Source organism: Camelina sativa, chromosome 4, assembly GCF_030686135.1.
Source record: "Camelina sativa cultivar CO46 ecotype springtype chromosome 4, ASM3068613v1".
In the NCBI taxonomy this organism is placed as follows: Eukaryota; Viridiplantae; Streptophyta; class Magnoliopsida; order Brassicales; family Brassicaceae; genus Camelina; species Camelina sativa.
The window spans coordinates 19,342,463-19,360,183 of record NC_141883.1 but is presented as its reverse complement, the minus strand read 5'-3'; the positions used below and the strand labels follow the sequence as shown (position 1 = coordinate 19,360,183).

The following is a 17,721-nucleotide window of genomic DNA, read 5'->3' as shown; positions in this document are numbered from 1 at the left end:
TAATCGCTTCTTGTAGAGTTGAAAAAGAGATAAGAACGCATAAAAAAAAGAAAAAAAAGGTGATTAAAGACTTTTTCAATTATACAGACTTCACACAGAACTGCAACACGTTGGCTTCCAAAATAAGTCTAAGTTAATGACTTAACTGCCTAAGAAAACCAAAAACTTGATTTCTCCATATGTATAATATATAATCATGTCAAAAACATATAGAAACAAGTACATAACATATATCAAAGAATACAACAATAAAATCTTAAAAATTATTCACCAATTTGCAATAAATTGGTTTTCAAATTATGACGACTTCATGTTGATGTCAACATTGTAGACATAAACTAGCCTCTATGAAGATACTTCCCTTGAAGTCTATTTTCTGTGATCTATTTTTGCAATTACAATTTAATAAAGCAGACACCGTATGAAGTCTACTAGGATAGTTGACTTCTTTTGTTGTCTTCCTTTGTTAATTTTTTGGTCAGTTTTGCAATTAAAAACATATAACAGAGTAGACTTCTTGGAAAGTTTCAAAAAGTTAACTTCGATTACAGTCTACTCTGGTTATTTTTGCAATTGACCAAACCATTGACTTGGTAGTAGACTTCTAGCTAACAAGTAGACTTCATCTATCCGTCAACTAGAAAAAGTAAACTTCGTTGTGGTTAGTTTTGCAATTGACCAAGTTTGACTTTCGCCAATTAGACTACGTACGAAGTCTCCAAGAATGTTGACTTCGTTTGCAGTCTGCCGCGGTCATTTTTGGGGTTGACCAACATTTTAATTTTTTAACTAGTAGACTTCTTTTGCAGTCAACTAATTAATTTTATATCAATAATATTACGGTCAATGCTTTTATATTTTGGTCAATCTCAAAAATAGCCACTATAGAAGTCTACTATTTTATTATCCTAAGAAGACTTCGTCCGGCAGTCATAACTAAAAAGTCAAGAATTTGGTCAATTGCAAAAATACACCTTACTAGACTGCAAACGAAGTATCCGACGGAAAGATTATAATGCAGTCTGAACCATATTTTTTTGTTTTCAAATGAAAAAGGAGACTGAAATTTCAGTGTACGGGCTCGAAACTCGATAAATTTTTAATTGCAAAATTGACCACATAGTTGACTTTACATGATATTATGATGGTTAGATTAACAAATGAAGTCTAATTTCGCAAAAAATCAAGGAAAATCAGGAAATCTACCGGAAAATAATCTTATCGGTGGTTGTTTCGCAATGTCAAGCACCGAAGACGTCGTCTTTAGTCACCACGGAAGAAACTCAGCACCAATTTAATCACTATCCAAGAATCATGACATATAACAAGATGAATGCACTTGCAAATTTTCTTGGATTAAAATGGAGAGAAGATGGAAGAAAATGAAGTTCTCATAGCATTGAGTGTTATTTAAGCTTACAAATTCAGGTTATTGAAACTTTAAGAGCTTCAAATTTGGTTGTTCATGGTTGTTGGAAAATTGATGGCGGTGGCACAACCGTAAATAAAAGAAGAAGATGAGGATATAGATGTAATAAACATTTTCGCAAGAAATTCAAATAAATCAGAATAATAACATTTTTGTGAATACAATGAACACAAAAGGTTTTAATTAAGAAAAAATGGCAAATATTGAAGAAAAAAAAAAATAATTAGTTTTGCAATTGATTCAAGTTAAGGGTCCAAGCACTTCAAGTTCTATTACAGACTATTCACAAAATATTCCTTGTCATGGTGACTCTCCACAAACACACTAACGTAACAGAACTACCATTATAAATAGTTGATCTGTGTTGCCACTTTGGCAATATATAATAATATTATCATAAAACACTAATAGAAATACCATAATAAACAGTTGATCTGTGTTGCCACTTCGACAATATAATAGTAATATTATAATTGTTTCTCTCTTGTTCATAAGTTTGTATTGTTTCATATTCCAAGTTCTTAATTATGACGAATATGTGGACAAGCCTACATCGACCAAGTTGACATCGAGAATTTGTGGTAAATCATTGAGTGGGCTGTCCCTTTTAGGTTGTTGTATACTCCACAATTCGCATTTGGACTTGAAGTTGGATTTATTTTAAACCTATATAAACTAATATGCACTATTGTTTAGACCGTAGTAATTATTATTATTCGGCTAATAATGTTAGTTTTAAGAGACCAATCATTATCACTTTGTGGGAAAATGGGCGGCACCATAATGTTGTCTTCCCGTATATTGGGCCAAAACTACAATCTACAACATAGTAAATAAACTTGCTAGAAGTTTCTCGTCCATGTACATCTTTAAGTTTTTTTTAGCCAACTTCTAAAGCATATACATTATGCAAATATCATACAGTTTTTTTTTGTAATAATTCTATCTATTCGTTTATAATTTGTAGCTAATGTTCTGCCTTCTTTATTCGTATATATTCTGTATTATACATTTTTTTGGATAAAAGTATATATCTCTTTTAAAAGCAACCCGTTATATATATACTAGATAAGGGCCCGCACGATGTGCGGTTTAAAAATTGTTGAAAAAAAATAAATTTTAAACTTTAAACAATTTTATAAAAATATATAAATAAATTTTGTTTCCTAAAGTAAATATGTAAATAATTTAAGTTAGAGAATATTTGTATTTACCTTCGTACATTTATTTATATTTCTATACTTTTAATATATTATAACAATTATTATAATAATTTAAAGCTAAATTATATGCCATTAAAACTTTTGCCAAATATTCATCATTACAAATATTATTATTATCAAATCTCAAAAACGTTTCACAACTTATTCACAAAATATTTTACATGCAACAAATTCATCAAAACAACATCTAATAAGTAACCAAATACAATTTTAGTCTATGTTTTACCATTAAAAATATGTTCTTACACCCAAAATTATTTTATTGTTAAAGTACGCTCTTTATCACCACCTATAAAATGTCTTCTAAACAAATTAAACAAATTTTATGTTGCTTTACTTTCATTTTGGCATAATTATAGTTCTTATAATTACTAAAATTGTTTTGTGACATAATTTCTTTAACAATGAGTTTTTTTTACTCCAAAAATATTGGATGAACAACTGGTGAAAATTATTTACTCGATTACAATGATTTTATGACTAACCCAATAAAAGTTGAGAAATTGAAAGAAATTGAATATAATATAATAAAAAAATTGAAAATTATAATCATGATGGTAGAAGTCTTAGATAATTCATATATACAAAATAGAAACTTTATATACAATCCAAAACATAACATATGCCATAATCAAGTTAAGGATCAATGACTTATTTACTCTTGAGAAGTATCCAATTGTACCAAAACAACTTAAAGTTATGACCTCGTCTCAAATATTCTCGAATAATAAATTTTCAACTTATTTTTACCCAATGAAAAGTTCTCATATGTTTCTCCATATACTTGGTTTAAACGGTTTACGAACCTAATCCGATAGAAAACCACATAAATCCGGTTAGAAACCAATTTTAAAATGGTATACCATTCCAACTTCCCAAATTTGAAACCGCTTCTCAATAACTTGATCAAACAGCTCTTGTTTCATTACCGAAATCATCAACATTATTGAGAAAAGAAAACTCTAAATTTTGACCAGAAACATCAACCACCGACTTATCTTCCAAACTTATAATGCTACTAACCGTAGAATAACTTTTAGAACCTCCATCAGTGTCTCCATCCTCGATTAAATTAGCGGCCATTATATACTTTGATTTCATTTCATTGCATCTGATAGCTTCCATTGAAAAACCCCCACGAAGCAAAGACCCACACAATAAACCCGCCCGAATCAAAGATCCATGCTTAGTGAATTACTTTTTTGTTTATATATGTCAAAATCTTATTGAAAAAACATGTATAATATAAGTAGCGTACAATGGAAAATATATTAGTTTTGTTTTTAGAATTTTTTAGATATAAACATGTAAATTTTATTTAGATTTAATGTTATTTTCTTAATTAGCTGTTTTGAATAATAATAATTTTTGACACGTATCAACATCTCATCAGTATACTTGACATGTGGCTAATTTGAAAACTCAACTTTATAGAATAAGATTTTTAATATAATAAAAATATTAGTTCAGACTTCAGTTCAAGTTTTTTTTCCTAAGACTGCCAATCGGTTCTTCATAATCTTCTTTTTCTTCGTATGTGCCTTCACAAGTCTTGTTGTAGTACTCAGTGTCTAAAATAGGCTAACCATAGAGACATAATTTTTTTTTTTTTTTTGCGCTAACAAAGACATAAAATTTAATGTGTTAGGTTATATAGTATAAAAGTTAAATAATATAATTATACGACCAAATATGGATGGCACATAGTATATTTATTTTACCATGTAATGGTTGAGAATCTTTGTAACCGTGAAACTTTGATAGGGATGACACATAATATATTTATTTTAGTTATTTTTTAATATAATAAGATTACAATTATATTATGCTTTGTTTTACCAAGTTTGAAAACTGTGATTTCTGATCGTTAAAATTGACACGTGTCACGATACGATGAGTTACTAACTTTGATCTCTCATCGTTAAAATTGACACGTGTCACGATCTGGTGAGTTTTTAACTTTGATCTCTGATCGTTAAAATTAACATGTGTGACGATCTGGTGAGTTACTAACTTTGAGAACCAAGATTTATATAATAAGATACCTCATATGTAACTATTCTTTCAAACACATAAAAATTTGTAATTTGTAATGATTGATGAAGAAAATCTCATAAGCTATCATTAAAGAAAAGATACTCTATAACATTGTTTTGGCAACAACTTCATAGGATTCATGTTTTTCTATAAATAGACAAAGTAAAAAATAATCAAATTCCCTAGCTAAACTCAAGAACAATATAATTTGAAAACTGCGAATAAACAGATATTGAAATGCCCGGATTAACAAGCAATATAAAACCCGACCAAGTTAGGAAAAAAAAACTGCGCAAAAGAAAATCTACGTAATATCGTATCGGTATCTTCCATCACAATCGGTGTCAACTAGAAAAAAAAGAACAAAGTTGCAACTACAATATGTTTCAATCATATAATACATTAAAAAATTGTTGTATGAAAATTAGACACGTATATACCACGAAATAAAAAATCAAAACGTTGACTTGTCGAGTGCTCGAATCCTCCACTAGACGGGGTGGGAACAATTAAAAATATGGCTCAACCACCTCCTCGCCCAAAACGTTTAAATGATATCATTGGCTGTCCTAAAAACTTATAAACTTTTCTTTTGGGTCAAACCGAATAAATCTTCTTTTCTTTGTCAAAGAAAAACTTATAAACTTTACACGTAGTAGTTGAGACTTACCAATCAGAGCTTTTATGTATAAACTTATCTTTACTTAGGTCTTCTTCGACAAAATATTGCACTTTTTAATTTGAAGAAGTTCCAGTTAAGGGCATCAACGTCGAAACTTCCGATAAATAACGTTGTTTTGGTTACACAATTTAAACATGTTTCACGTGAAGCTATATAGATTTTAATGATCGTGTTTAATTTTGTATTCAATGTATACTTTTAGTGCGTGCGTACATTTGTAGGTAGTGAATAGTCTTTTTTCCTTACCCCTTGTGTAGATGATATAAGTGCATGTGTACTTTTTGAAGAAACTTTAAGAAAAACTCTTGGCTTTTAGCAAGACTGGTGATTAAAATTTACTGATTGAATAGAAAAATGTGATTCTCGGTTTGTATGCTAAAATGTGGTTGTTGTATGATTTGACTGACATAATTAAAAACATAATGGGACAGACAATCCATAGAAATACTCTTGCAAGTTACATTTTTTGGTCGAATTCACCAACATGAGCGCAAAAGATGCGATATATGTCCATGTCGCAAATAATGGATATTATTTGAAATTTGTATGATTCAGTTATATTTTATATATATCGCGAGATAAAATAGCAAGAATAGTTCTGATGCACCCATTTTCATACAAATCTCTTATGAAAATCAAGTGGATGATAATAATTGTTGCCGCAAAAAATTGAGATCAGATGAGACTGACGGTAGAGGGAGAATTAGGGTAGATACTAAAGATATACGTAAATGGTTGTGGCACTGATCAGAAAGGTAACGTAAGTCATCAATAACATTGTAAAAATTGGTTAAGTTACCAATGACATAGAAAAATTTGGTTTGGATGATCATTATATTACAAAGAAATGGAACAGAAAAAGACATTTAGAAAAAGAAAAAAAAAAGATGGAGATTAAAGTGTGTTTTCGTCCAAATTTGTTTGAATTTTTTCTGTTTGGTAAGGAGAAACATCTTTATTTGCTTTTTTATTTTAATGGATTAAATAAACATTGCAAATGTATGGACTGTAAAAATGACAATTATATTGTAATATATTTGATCATATAGTTTAGAGGTAATTTTAATTACCTATTGAAAAAAATAATGAAGATCTATGTTCGTTCACTAGTGCATGTTATGAAGAAAGGCAACTTGTCTTTTGCTCCATGATCTCGTAGGTATAAAGTTAATTTAGTTATTGTATACTACATTTATATAAGGCCATCTGAATTGGGCCAACACGTTGGGTGTTCTAAGCTTTTTTAAAATCAAAAATATAGAGAATAATGTGTGAAGAACATGTTGTTGAGTTTTAATGTAGAACTGATTTTGGGCCAGTTCTTGGGTGACGTGGCAACTCGTGAATGGATACAATTTTTTGGAAAAGAGAAAACATTTATTTGTTCGGAGGAAGTTTTGTTTGTTTGTTTTTATTTATATCTTTAATGTTTTTTTTGTTTCATAAAAATTTGGTATTGTATTTTGAATTTTAGTATAAGTTTTTTAAGTTTGCAATTTAAATGTTATTTTTTAAAGTTTTTAAAATTGTAATATATTTTAAATTATTATATTATTAAATCTTATTATCTTAAACATGTTCTCCCAATAACCAACTCCTTAAACAAAAGATCTAAACTAATAATCTTATATTATGTTAATAATATTTTTACTCTAAGAACACTCAAATGAGTTATCCCACTGCAGATGCCATAAGGGTAATAGTATATACTTATACATACATACACATATATATACACACATACATACACAAGTCATACTAAAATCGGATGGGTCATATTCCATAATGTGAACTCGTATTGTCATCTATTTGTAAACAACTAGTCCAAGTGTTGAAACCGAATTTAGTGTCGTAGTCTGTCCATCAATAATGAAAACTAAACCGCCAAAGGAATACAATCATCCAGTATAACGAAAAGACACGTGGTTAAGACTTTATATGATAAAAGATTTGACATAAATCATACAGTTCCATTCCAGTAAGAATTGGAAAATCCAAGTTTATAAGAAAATAGTAATTAATATAATAATTCTCCTCATTTCCACTAGTTTCTTCAAGCTAATAAAATATAAAAATTGGTCTACGTGACAACTGACAAGGATTGGCCATTTAGTTTGGTTTGGGTTCGGTTTAGTATTGGTTCGACCAGGTTTTTCATTTATAAGAAATCGTGTCCAAAGCGAAAGAAATCCATTCGTCATATTGGTTGTATAAAGCTTTTGTAATAAAAGTATGTTGTAATTGTGTTCAGTTTTTAAAAAGGTTATGTAGTTTGGTAAGTTCATAAGAAAACTTGTCCAAGTAAAACCGGTATTGGCCATCCGATTTGATTGCTAGATTCGGTTTATTTGCGTATCCACTATCTCCATTGATCCACTATCCCCAATGATTGACCGCGTGAATTAGACAAAAAGGTTCACACAAACCCACCCGTGAGGCCGTGACGTGCATACAGGGGGATCTACAGCTAAAGGGGGTGGGGCACGTGCCCCCACACTCCTTTTTAATGATCTTTGAACTAGTCCTTGCAATATAGTATCTGCTAGCTCATTTGGAGAAAGGTGTCTTACATTGTGTGTGAGGAGCTGGGTTTAAACCCACTCATCTGCATTTATTTTCCATTTTATTCTTTCTTCTCAACGTTTTTTTATTTCCTTCCCAACATTTTCTATTGCTGAAGAAAAAATTCCTCCTTTAATGCCCCGCATAGTTTTTGACCCTGGATCCGCCACTGCGTGCATATATGGCATCAGAAGGTTGACTCTTTGTAATGTTGCTTTCTACAGTTTGATCAAATCACTAGTTACCAAATAAACCGCGTCAAACCCAAAAAGTATGGAGGATACGGACAATACACAGCAACATACATCATCATCTTTATCATCATCATCATAAAGATGATATAGAGAGCATAAATCATTAGAGCAAGCAGTAAGCACCACTTTAAGATAAGAACACAAGGAAACTAACCATCCCATTCATCTTAGAAGTAATCTGTCCACCACATTGCTGCTTTTCTTGAGCTAGTAAGTATACAACTCCCTGAAACATGAATAAATAAAACATGAACCTTAGTCCTTATTCTTCAAAAAATCTCCCTGGATCATATGAATACAATCAACAACACAACTATCTAATACCAACACTTCAATCTCAGATGCTATTAGCATATTGGTTTGCAGTTGCACAACCCGACCTTGGTGTAAACAAAAAGCTAACTGATACAGTGATAGTGTGCTCGAACGTAATCATTCTCAGCAGATTGCTTCAACCACTTGATCGCTTCCTTGGGATTCGAGGGTTGAACTGCAGATACAAGCAACCAATGTCTCAGAAAATGCTCCACCAATCCATTACCAATTGGTCAGTAATAAGCTCGTCAAATCCAAATTCTAGATACCACAATACAGAAAACATCAATATCAATCATAAACAACTCAAACTGCAATGAGGGTTTTATAAAAATCAAAGCCATAAGAAAGAACTTAGGTTTATTACCTTGAAGATAAGAAATCCCCACATTACATTGACCAACAACATCACCAAGCTCCGCAGCTCTCCGGTACAGACTCACGGCTTTCTCCTTATCAACCATGGTGAACGTGGTCTTGAGGTTTCAAAAACGATAAGGAGGTGAAATCGAGATCCTTCAGATTTTTAATTACCAAAACAAAGATTTGTAAATCATTATTAGTGAGTAACAGAAGAAATTAAAAGCCTATCTTATTTCTCCAAAGGTCATTGACCATATCTCTTATTCCAAGCCAAATCAATTAGTCGACGATTTGTTACTAGAGCAGCTGAAACCAGATCTAATTTGACTAGAGCAAATTAGTTAAACCAGAATTGATTTGGACTAGAGAAATGAAACCAGATCTGGGCTTACTTACTTGTGGCCAGCGACGATTTTTGCGATGGAGACTATGGCGGAATCGAAGACCTAGCTTTTTGATTTGGGGGAAAAAATTGTGATTCCCACTATCAAAGATTACTTGCGATTATGAGATGACAGAAAGGACTAAGAGAAAGATAATGAGAAGAGGACGAGAGAGTGGGAGAGCAAGGATCGAAAGAAGAACGGAAACGACGAGGATATAGTCGAGAGAGTTTTTTTTTTTTTTTTCTTTTCCACTCCACCCAGTGAAAAGTCACAATGACCTAGTTGTGTTTTTTTTGCTTTAAGTGCCTGACACCGATGAAAAGAATAGGTTCTAAAATTTCCCGCTTTAGTAAATTTTTGGTATAGCAGTTTTCAAACGCTATGATATAGTAACCAGAATTAAAAACTGATCTTTAATAGCAGATGAAGAAAATAAGCTATCTTCGTGTGCTTTTCTTGTAGTGTTTAAAGCTAATGGGACTTTTTTATACGAAACCAAGAACGAACCAATCCAAATTACTACCAGTTCACATTTGATTCATTTAACCAAACCGAACCGAACCGAACCATATATACTATTTAGTCATCACATAAACCATGTAGGTACGTAAACTATTTTACTGCAACAACATTTTTTCACAATTAGAAACATGTGCGTTATACTGTTGACGTACCATACATCGTGTTTGTGTAGTGTAGTCCACGTATATCCTACGTATAACATACATATAATCTGCACACGTTTTTTATCCTACTCAGGATTGTATTATTTAACCTATTTAGAAAAGCCTGCTAAATTAGAAACTTTTTGCAATGTTTCCCATCGTAAACATATTATTTTCTCTTACCAAGAAATTTCTTGTTCAGACCATTTTGTTTGAATTATAAAATGGATTTGGGTATTGCTTATATTTCTAATTATATATGTAAACTCCACTCATAAGAACTGGAAGCAAAAATGTGTGTACTGCAGTTAATTCACAAAGAAATGAAATGATTGATATACATTGAAATATAAACCAGATATGAACTGGAAGCAAAAATAAATGAAAAATTAAATAATCCCATTAATGCCCCAAAACTATCTTCTTATTTTTAATAATAATCGGTTACTTGGATTGAAGTCCATATTAAGTTTCATAAATGTGTGCACTGTGCAGCCATTTTTTTTTTTTTTAATCTTCTGAAATCTTTTTTGAACTTCTTTCTTTGGTTTAACATAATATTAGTATTAAATTTCATTATTGTGTGAACACTGCAATACAAATTAAATTGGACTTGGAAATCTTTTAAGCCAAGACCTAAATTGGAAAAGGAAGAAATATTGGTAATATCTATGACTTTTTTGGGTCGGCTTAAAACGGAGTTTAGGACTTTATAATTTATACGATTCATCAGCTGGCACATTCTACATGTATCAAAACTAGAATTTTCAGAATACGAATTATACAATCTAAATGCTTATCTGTTTATCTTGAACTCTATTAAGAAATATGATAATCAGTTTTTAATGCAACAAATGTTGTGTACAGATAAGATTTTGGGCCCCCGGTCTTTGTCAACAACAATGGCTTGTCATCATCGTCCATGCCTAGCAAGTTATAGAAGATTATGAGAGAATACTATTGAATAATTCATATGTTAAAGCAACATGTACCCGTTAATATCTTGTCATGTTTTTCATCCAAATCTTTACACCTATCATTTATTGAAGGAATCTTTTCAGAATGCAGAAGAGAACAATATATGTTTAGCTGGACGACGTTCTTGTATAAGTATAAGAATGTCTAGAATATTCTAAAGTATATTTGTTAATAATTACTATATCTTTTTCTATAGAAACTAGGTTAATTAGCTTCTCATTCTACTCCCTATATAAGCATATGTAATTCATTGTAATCATCATGAGAGTCAATATACAATTCTTCCATTCCTAAACTCTCATCAATCTCTAATATGGTATCAGAGCAGGTTTGCTTCCGAGTTTAGATCTAACGATCAAACTCGTTTTTTTTTTTTTTTTTTTTTTTTAGCCAAGTACTTCCACATTCAAGTTCATCATGAACCTCTGAATCTAAGCCATCGAGCTTCTTCTAATTCAAGTCTACAATCTTAGACCTCTAAATCTAAGTGAATAACTTCTTCTTTTATTTTATCATCATAGATCTCTCACTCTAAGCCAAGTGCTTCATCTTTTCATTTTTCTTTATTTTGTTTTCAAAGAAAATGAAATGTTTTTATCATTCAAGCTTCTTATGAGCCTCTGAATCAAGCCATAATGCTTCTCTAAATTATTTAAAAAAAAAAATTAAGCCATCTTATTTTCCAGTTTCAAACCATTGATGCTTCTTCAAAATTTTATTTGTTACATTTAAATTCAGTTTAAAAAAAAAAAAAAAAACCCCATCGGATCTCTCTCATAAAGATGTTTCCAGATCTGGCTGCCACCACCAACGACATTGTGTTCATTCGTCGTCTCACAATCTCTTTCGCACATTCGTCAAACGTTTCCACATCATTGATCAATCTCAAACCGCTGATTCCACCGTCTCTTCATCACCGCCTTGAGATTGAAGGGACGTGTAGAAATATAAGAATGTCTAGAATATTCTAAAGTATATTTGTTAATAATTACTATATCTTTATATATAGAAACTAGGTTAATTAGCTTCTCATTCTATTCCCTATATAAGCATATGTAATTCATTGTAATCATCATGAGAGTCAATATACAATTCTTCCATTCCTAAACTCTTATCAATCTCTAATAGTTCTAAGGTTAAATCACCTATCAGATCATATATATAACCAAAAAAAAATGATAGTTGAGCTCGAACAAATATAGAAACTCAAAAAGATAAAAGTCTTGACGAGAAGCTTTAAGAAACAAAAACACAACAATAAAAGAGAAAAAACTACAAAATATTAAGAATATATATATATATATATATATATATATATATAGGAAGTTACTTCTATATATTTATGATGCATGGAAAACAAAGAAAATGAAGCAAAGTATAGCCAAATGATTTACCACATGAGTGCATCAAAACGTCTCTTAGCCCTTGTTCCTTAAGAGTGGCGAGAGAAGTGAGAGAGATTGATGGAAGAAAAAGAGCTAAAAGAGAAGTGGATTTCGTTTCAATTTTGAGGGTTTTGATGTGATGATTTTTTAAATGAAATAAAACAGAACGGTAACCGTGTTAGCTGTTAACATAAGATTAATCCGGCAAATATGTAGTAACTTTGGTGTTTAACTCTCTAATGAGATATATAGTTTGACATTGTTTTTGACCAAAACTAAAATTTTTAGGTGTGTTTTTTTGGCTATTTTCCACTATATATGCATGTGTGTGTGTGTTTAGGTTTTTGATATAAACTAGCAAATTCTGTGGAGAACAATACTCATCCTGTTTGCTAAACTAAGCAATCACATCAGTAATCTAATAAATGTGAAGTAAATAAAGTGGACCCTTTGTCTCTCTTTTACAACTTCGTTAGATTCCGTTCATAAAAGGATCCACCCTATACCTTGTATTCCGTGCTAAACAATAAGTATAGTACTTACATATTGGATAACTCAAATGTGAAAGTACTACAATGTAACTGAAGAAAGGATATGTTAGACCATACATAGAATTAAATGTTTAATGGACATGAAAAGATACCTACTGACTTCTTCCAACTCAACTCTTATATGCCCATGGATCATATAAGTTCAAAGAAAATTACTACATAATTTACATCAGCTTATTAATTATTTTTTAAGACTTGATATTTATTAAAAAAATGTCTAAATTTCGTTAGTATTAAAACCAAATGTAAATAAATTATAGAATCTAATTTAATAAATATGTCATACATATATATATATATGTGATGGTTAATCTTCTAAATTGTATGGTTTTGATTTTACAATTTTTAGAGTCTCTGATTCAAATTTTATTGACTAACAAAATGCTCTAAATTTTATTGACTAACAATTTTTAGAGTGTATGACTTTTCGACAAAATAGCTTTTAGCAAATATAAATCTTGAACTTTGGAAAAAACTTTGTTTTTTAGTCTTTGAAGGTTTTAATCGATTAGCTTATTCAAACCGTGTAGTTAGTCATAAAGCAAGTACTTATTATTTAATAGCGGATAGTTTAAACACACAAAAAATTATAATTAGATCATCTTAAGATTAGTAATATTTATTAATATTATAACTATTAATAGTACATCCTAGGAAAAAAAAGAAATACTAAAACCTTTATTTTTATAACATAGAATTGACCAATTTGATAAATCAATAAAAACGGTTGACTATATTGATCTAAAAATCATAAAATTGGTTCAATAAAAATTTATTACACAGGTGTTTTACACACTATTATTTTATAAATATATATATATATATACATGTGTGTAAAAAATACTAATTAACTTAAAGTTTGGACACAAATATAAGGTGATAATTGACTAACTTAGTCAAAATAGAGGGACTTTGCGTAAAAAAAAAAAGTCAAAATAGAGGGAAGGAGTGTGAAAATGGGCCTACATCGAGCACTAACTCAGCCCACACTTGACCAATAATTAAAAATGAAACGTTTTATTTAGATTAGGGAAATTAATTAAAAATTTTAATTAATGAGGCACTCACACAGATGTCTCAATCATTCACAGCCAAAAAATTCACCAATCTTTTAATTTCTCATTTCCCCCTTTTGTTTAAGATTCCGACAAAATCCACTCTCGCTAGATCCACACCACTATATAAGGAAGACCGAAGCATAGAGATGAAGAGCAGAGTCATCATCCTTAACCATAGAGACAAAAGAGATAAGAATTATAACAACAACAACAACAGCGACCTCTTCTGTAATTACACACAGATTGAGACTATGGAGAGAAAGCCCCTTGAGGTTGAGACTACGACAACGAACCACCACTCCGCCGTCGATGATGTGACATCTACGATGGTCGATTCATTCGAGGAAGATCAGAAAAAACTTGTTTATAGAGGATGGAAAGTCATGCCCTTCATCATTGGTAAACTCACCCTTTTGTTTTTCTCTTTCGGACATAAGTATATATTCTTTTGTTGTGTTTTGTCGGAATTTTAGAAAAAAAAATGAAATATACTATAAAACATTTTGTCCGTGATATTATTAAATTTTCTATTTTTTTTTTAACTTGTCTTAGACTTGACTTGTATCCAAAAATCTCGACTTTGGAGATTTTGAGCGAAAAAAATGGTTAAAACAAAATTAAGATTTGATTGAAACCCAGATCGAAGGAGATTTCGTACATTTTTTCTAGATTATAAAAAGATCTTTATGAAAAAAAGATATTTTAATTTTTTTTTTTAAATTAATTTTCCGTGGAAAAAATAGACTTTGAATCAAGCAGTTAAGTTTCTGAAAAAAAGTATAGTAGATAAGAATTTTGAGATTTTTCTGGATAAGACAAAAAATGATTAACTTCTGGGAGTTACAGAGCACTTAGAACCAAAAAAAAAAAGAAAAAAGTCAGAACATCATCGAAAGTCCAATCTTTTGACTTGTTGTGTGTTTCGGTTTCGAAGCTGTAACATTAAATGCAATAAATACTTTCTAACTTCATGAGAAGGTATTCTTTATCATTGATTTATGTGGTGATATTGACAGGTAATGAGACATTTGAGAAGCTTGGGATCATAGGGACATTATCGAACCTTCTTGTCTACCTAACTTCTGTATTCAACCTTAAGAGTTATACAGCTGCAACTATCATCAATGCCTTTAGTGGCACTATCAATTTCGGGACTTTCATCGCTGCTTTCCTCTGTGACACTTACTTTGGTCGCTACAAGACTCTCTGTGTCGCTGTCATCGCTTGTTTCATGGTACTTATATTTATATAATCTTTTGATTAGTTAAGCCGGCGCCAATATTGTCTAAACCATTTTCTATCTTTGTAGGGATCGTTTGTGATACTACTAACTGCTGCAATTCCTTCATTGCACCCCGTTGCTTGCGGAAACAAAAGCACATGCGAAGGTCCAAGTGTGGGACAGATAATGTTCCTGCTCATGGGTTTAGGGTTTCTTGTGATAGGCGCTGGTGGTATCAGACCGTGTAATTTAGCGTTTGGTGCTGATCAGTTCAACCCCAAATCCGAATCAGGAAAGAAAGGAATCAACAGTTTCTTCAACTGGTATTTCTTCACTTTCACGTTCGCTCAGATCATCTCACTCACGCTAATTGTGTACATCCAGTCAAATGTGAGTTGGACCATCGGTTTGACTATCCCTGTGGTTCTTATGTTCTTGGCCTGCGTCATCTTCTTTGCTGGAGATAGACTGTATGTAAAAGTTAAAGCCTCTGGTAGTCCTTTGGCTGGTATTGCTCATGTTATAGCAGCCGCTATCAAGAAACGAGGATTGAAGCCTGTTAAGCAGCCTTGGGTCGATCTTTACAACCACATCCCACGCAACTATGTAAACACTAGTCTCAAATACACCGACCAGTTCAGGTAAATCTCTTAATACTTATTTGTTCTCTTGATTTATGTTTCTGGCTTTTGTTTTTTTTTGCTGAAGTTTGTTGTGTTGTCAGGTTTCTAGACAAAGCAGCGATTAAGTCCCCCGAGGACAAGTTGAACTCAGATGGAGCGGCTTCAGATCCATGGAAGCTATGCACGTTGCAGCAAGTGGAAGAAGTGAAGTGCATTGTTAGAGTGATCCCAATCTGGCTTGCTTCTTCGATATACTATCTTGCAATAAGTATGCAAATGACTTACCCTGTCTTCCAAGCACTCCAGAGCGACCGGCGTTTGGGTTCTGGTGACTTCAGGATCCCCGGAGCAACCTATGTAGTGTTCTTAATGACGGGGATGACAATTTTCATCGTATTCTATGACCGTGTTCTTGTCCCGTCGCTCAGGAGAGTGACCGGGTTAGAAACTGGCATAACACTCTTACAAAGAATCGGAGCAGGGATTGTGTTTGCGATATTGAGTTTATTAGTGTCTGGATTTATAGAGGAACGGAGAAGAACCTTTGCGCTGACAAAACCGACACTCGGTATGGCGCCTCGGACAGGAGAAATCTCTTCCATGTCAGCTATGTGGCTGATTCCGCAGCTCACACTTGCAGGCATAGCAGAAGCTTTTGCTGCCATTGGACAAATGGAGTTTTACTACAAGCAGTTTCCTGAAAATATGAGGAGCTTCGCCGGTTCTATCTTCTATATAGGTGGTGGGATTTCGAGCTACCTCGCTAGCTTCTTGATCTCAACTGTTCATCGAACAACTGAGCATTCACCTACAGGGAATTGGTTAGCTGAGGATCTGAACAAAGCCAAATTGGATTACTTCTACTTCATGCTCACAGGAATCATGGTCGTTAACTTGGGTTACTTCTTGTTGATGGCTAAATGGTATAGATACAAAGGCAGTAATGATGAAGACATCACTGAGATTGAGACCAATGAAGAAGTGACCAAAAAACAGCAGCTACAAGAGAAGGACTCTGTCTGATCTGCAAACTTGTTTTATCTTTGGTCAAACGACCTCAGTTTCTTCTTTCTCGTTGTACTTTTTTCTTTACTCCGAAGTCAATCTTGTTGTACTTTATATAGATTAAAATGAAGAAAAAATCGCTTCATCTGTATTGTAGAATAAGATTTTTGTTACTAATTCAAACTCTGTATCAAATCGATAACAAGATCCCAGGCTCAGAGGCTCTGCAAATGAAATAAAGTGGATGAAGAACTTAATGAAATAAAGTGGGATATAGAATATGATGTTATAAAGCCAAATGACCCCGACCGATCCTCAACCAATTCCTTCGATCGCAGCAAAGCTCCAATTTGCATAGACTGCAATTAGAGTAGCCACCTGTTTTTGGAACCAAAAAGAATCATTTTATACCCAAAGCTCATAACATTTGAGGTTCTGCATTGTGTACTGTAAAATATGTAGAATGATAAAAAAAATATTACGTTAAAAAAAATCAATATCTATAAATCTAGAATTATCTTAACAAAAGAAAAAAAAAATAAAGGAAAAAAAAATATTGAACAACATATAAAAATTAATCAATTTAAAAGGTTCCTATATAAAATACCGTTGTATTATGAATTATATTTAACATTAGTTATACTTCTTGTAAGCTAATAAAATATATTTTCAGTATTCCTTCTCATATAGTCATATAGATATGTATGTTGATATTATGTAGATATGTAATTTACTCTTCTTTTTTTTCGTTTGATATACACATTGTAAGTTAAGAAAACTGAAAATATTAAAATATGTGTTAAAATCTATCAATTAATTGAACATGTTGATATGTTTTTTTTTTTCAGCAAAAATGAATTATATTAATGAATGATAATAATCTTTATACAACTGATTTGAATGTCAATCAGATGGTGAAAAATACCCTGAATAGAAAACACTTGAATTACAACCAAATTACACCCTGAACATGTTGATATGTC

General features: G+C 31.7%; 1 protein-coding gene and 1 long non-coding RNA gene across 15 annotated transcripts; one reads left to right on the top strand and one right to left on the bottom strand.

Annotated features, from left to right (window-relative positions):
* Positions 1–7,890: 7,890 nt before the first annotated feature.
* Positions 7,891–9,666, bottom strand: LOC104774484 (uncharacterized). 14 transcript variants are annotated; one of them, XR_015596845.1, is made up of 5 exons: positions 9,262–9,666; positions 8,870–9,018; positions 8,568–8,763; positions 8,342–8,413; positions 7,891–8,102 (listed from the first exon to the last, which is right to left on the bottom strand). It is a non-coding gene; the product is annotated as an uncharacterized LOC104774484 (long non-coding RNA). The 14 variants fall into 14 exon arrangements; XR_015596840.1 differs by having other exon boundaries at positions 7,891–8,151; positions 8,516–8,677; positions 9,262–9,551; XR_015596836.1 differs by having other exon boundaries at positions 7,891–8,151; positions 8,512–8,763; positions 9,262–9,535.
* A 4,205-nt stretch (positions 9,667–13,871) lies between these two features.
* On the top strand, positions 13,872–16,915 carry LOC104780607 (protein NRT1/ PTR FAMILY 2.10-like). The gene is made up of 4 exons (XM_010505115.3): positions 13,872–14,287; positions 14,905–15,122; positions 15,198–15,751; positions 15,835–16,915. The coding sequence occupies exons 1-4, from the start codon at positions 13,903–13,905 to the stop codon at positions 16,754–16,756; spliced, it is 2,079 nt and encodes a 692-aa protein (XP_010503417.2). The 5' UTR covers positions 13,872–13,902; the 3' UTR covers positions 16,757–16,915.
* The last annotated feature ends 806 nt before the right edge of the window (positions 16,916–17,721 follow it).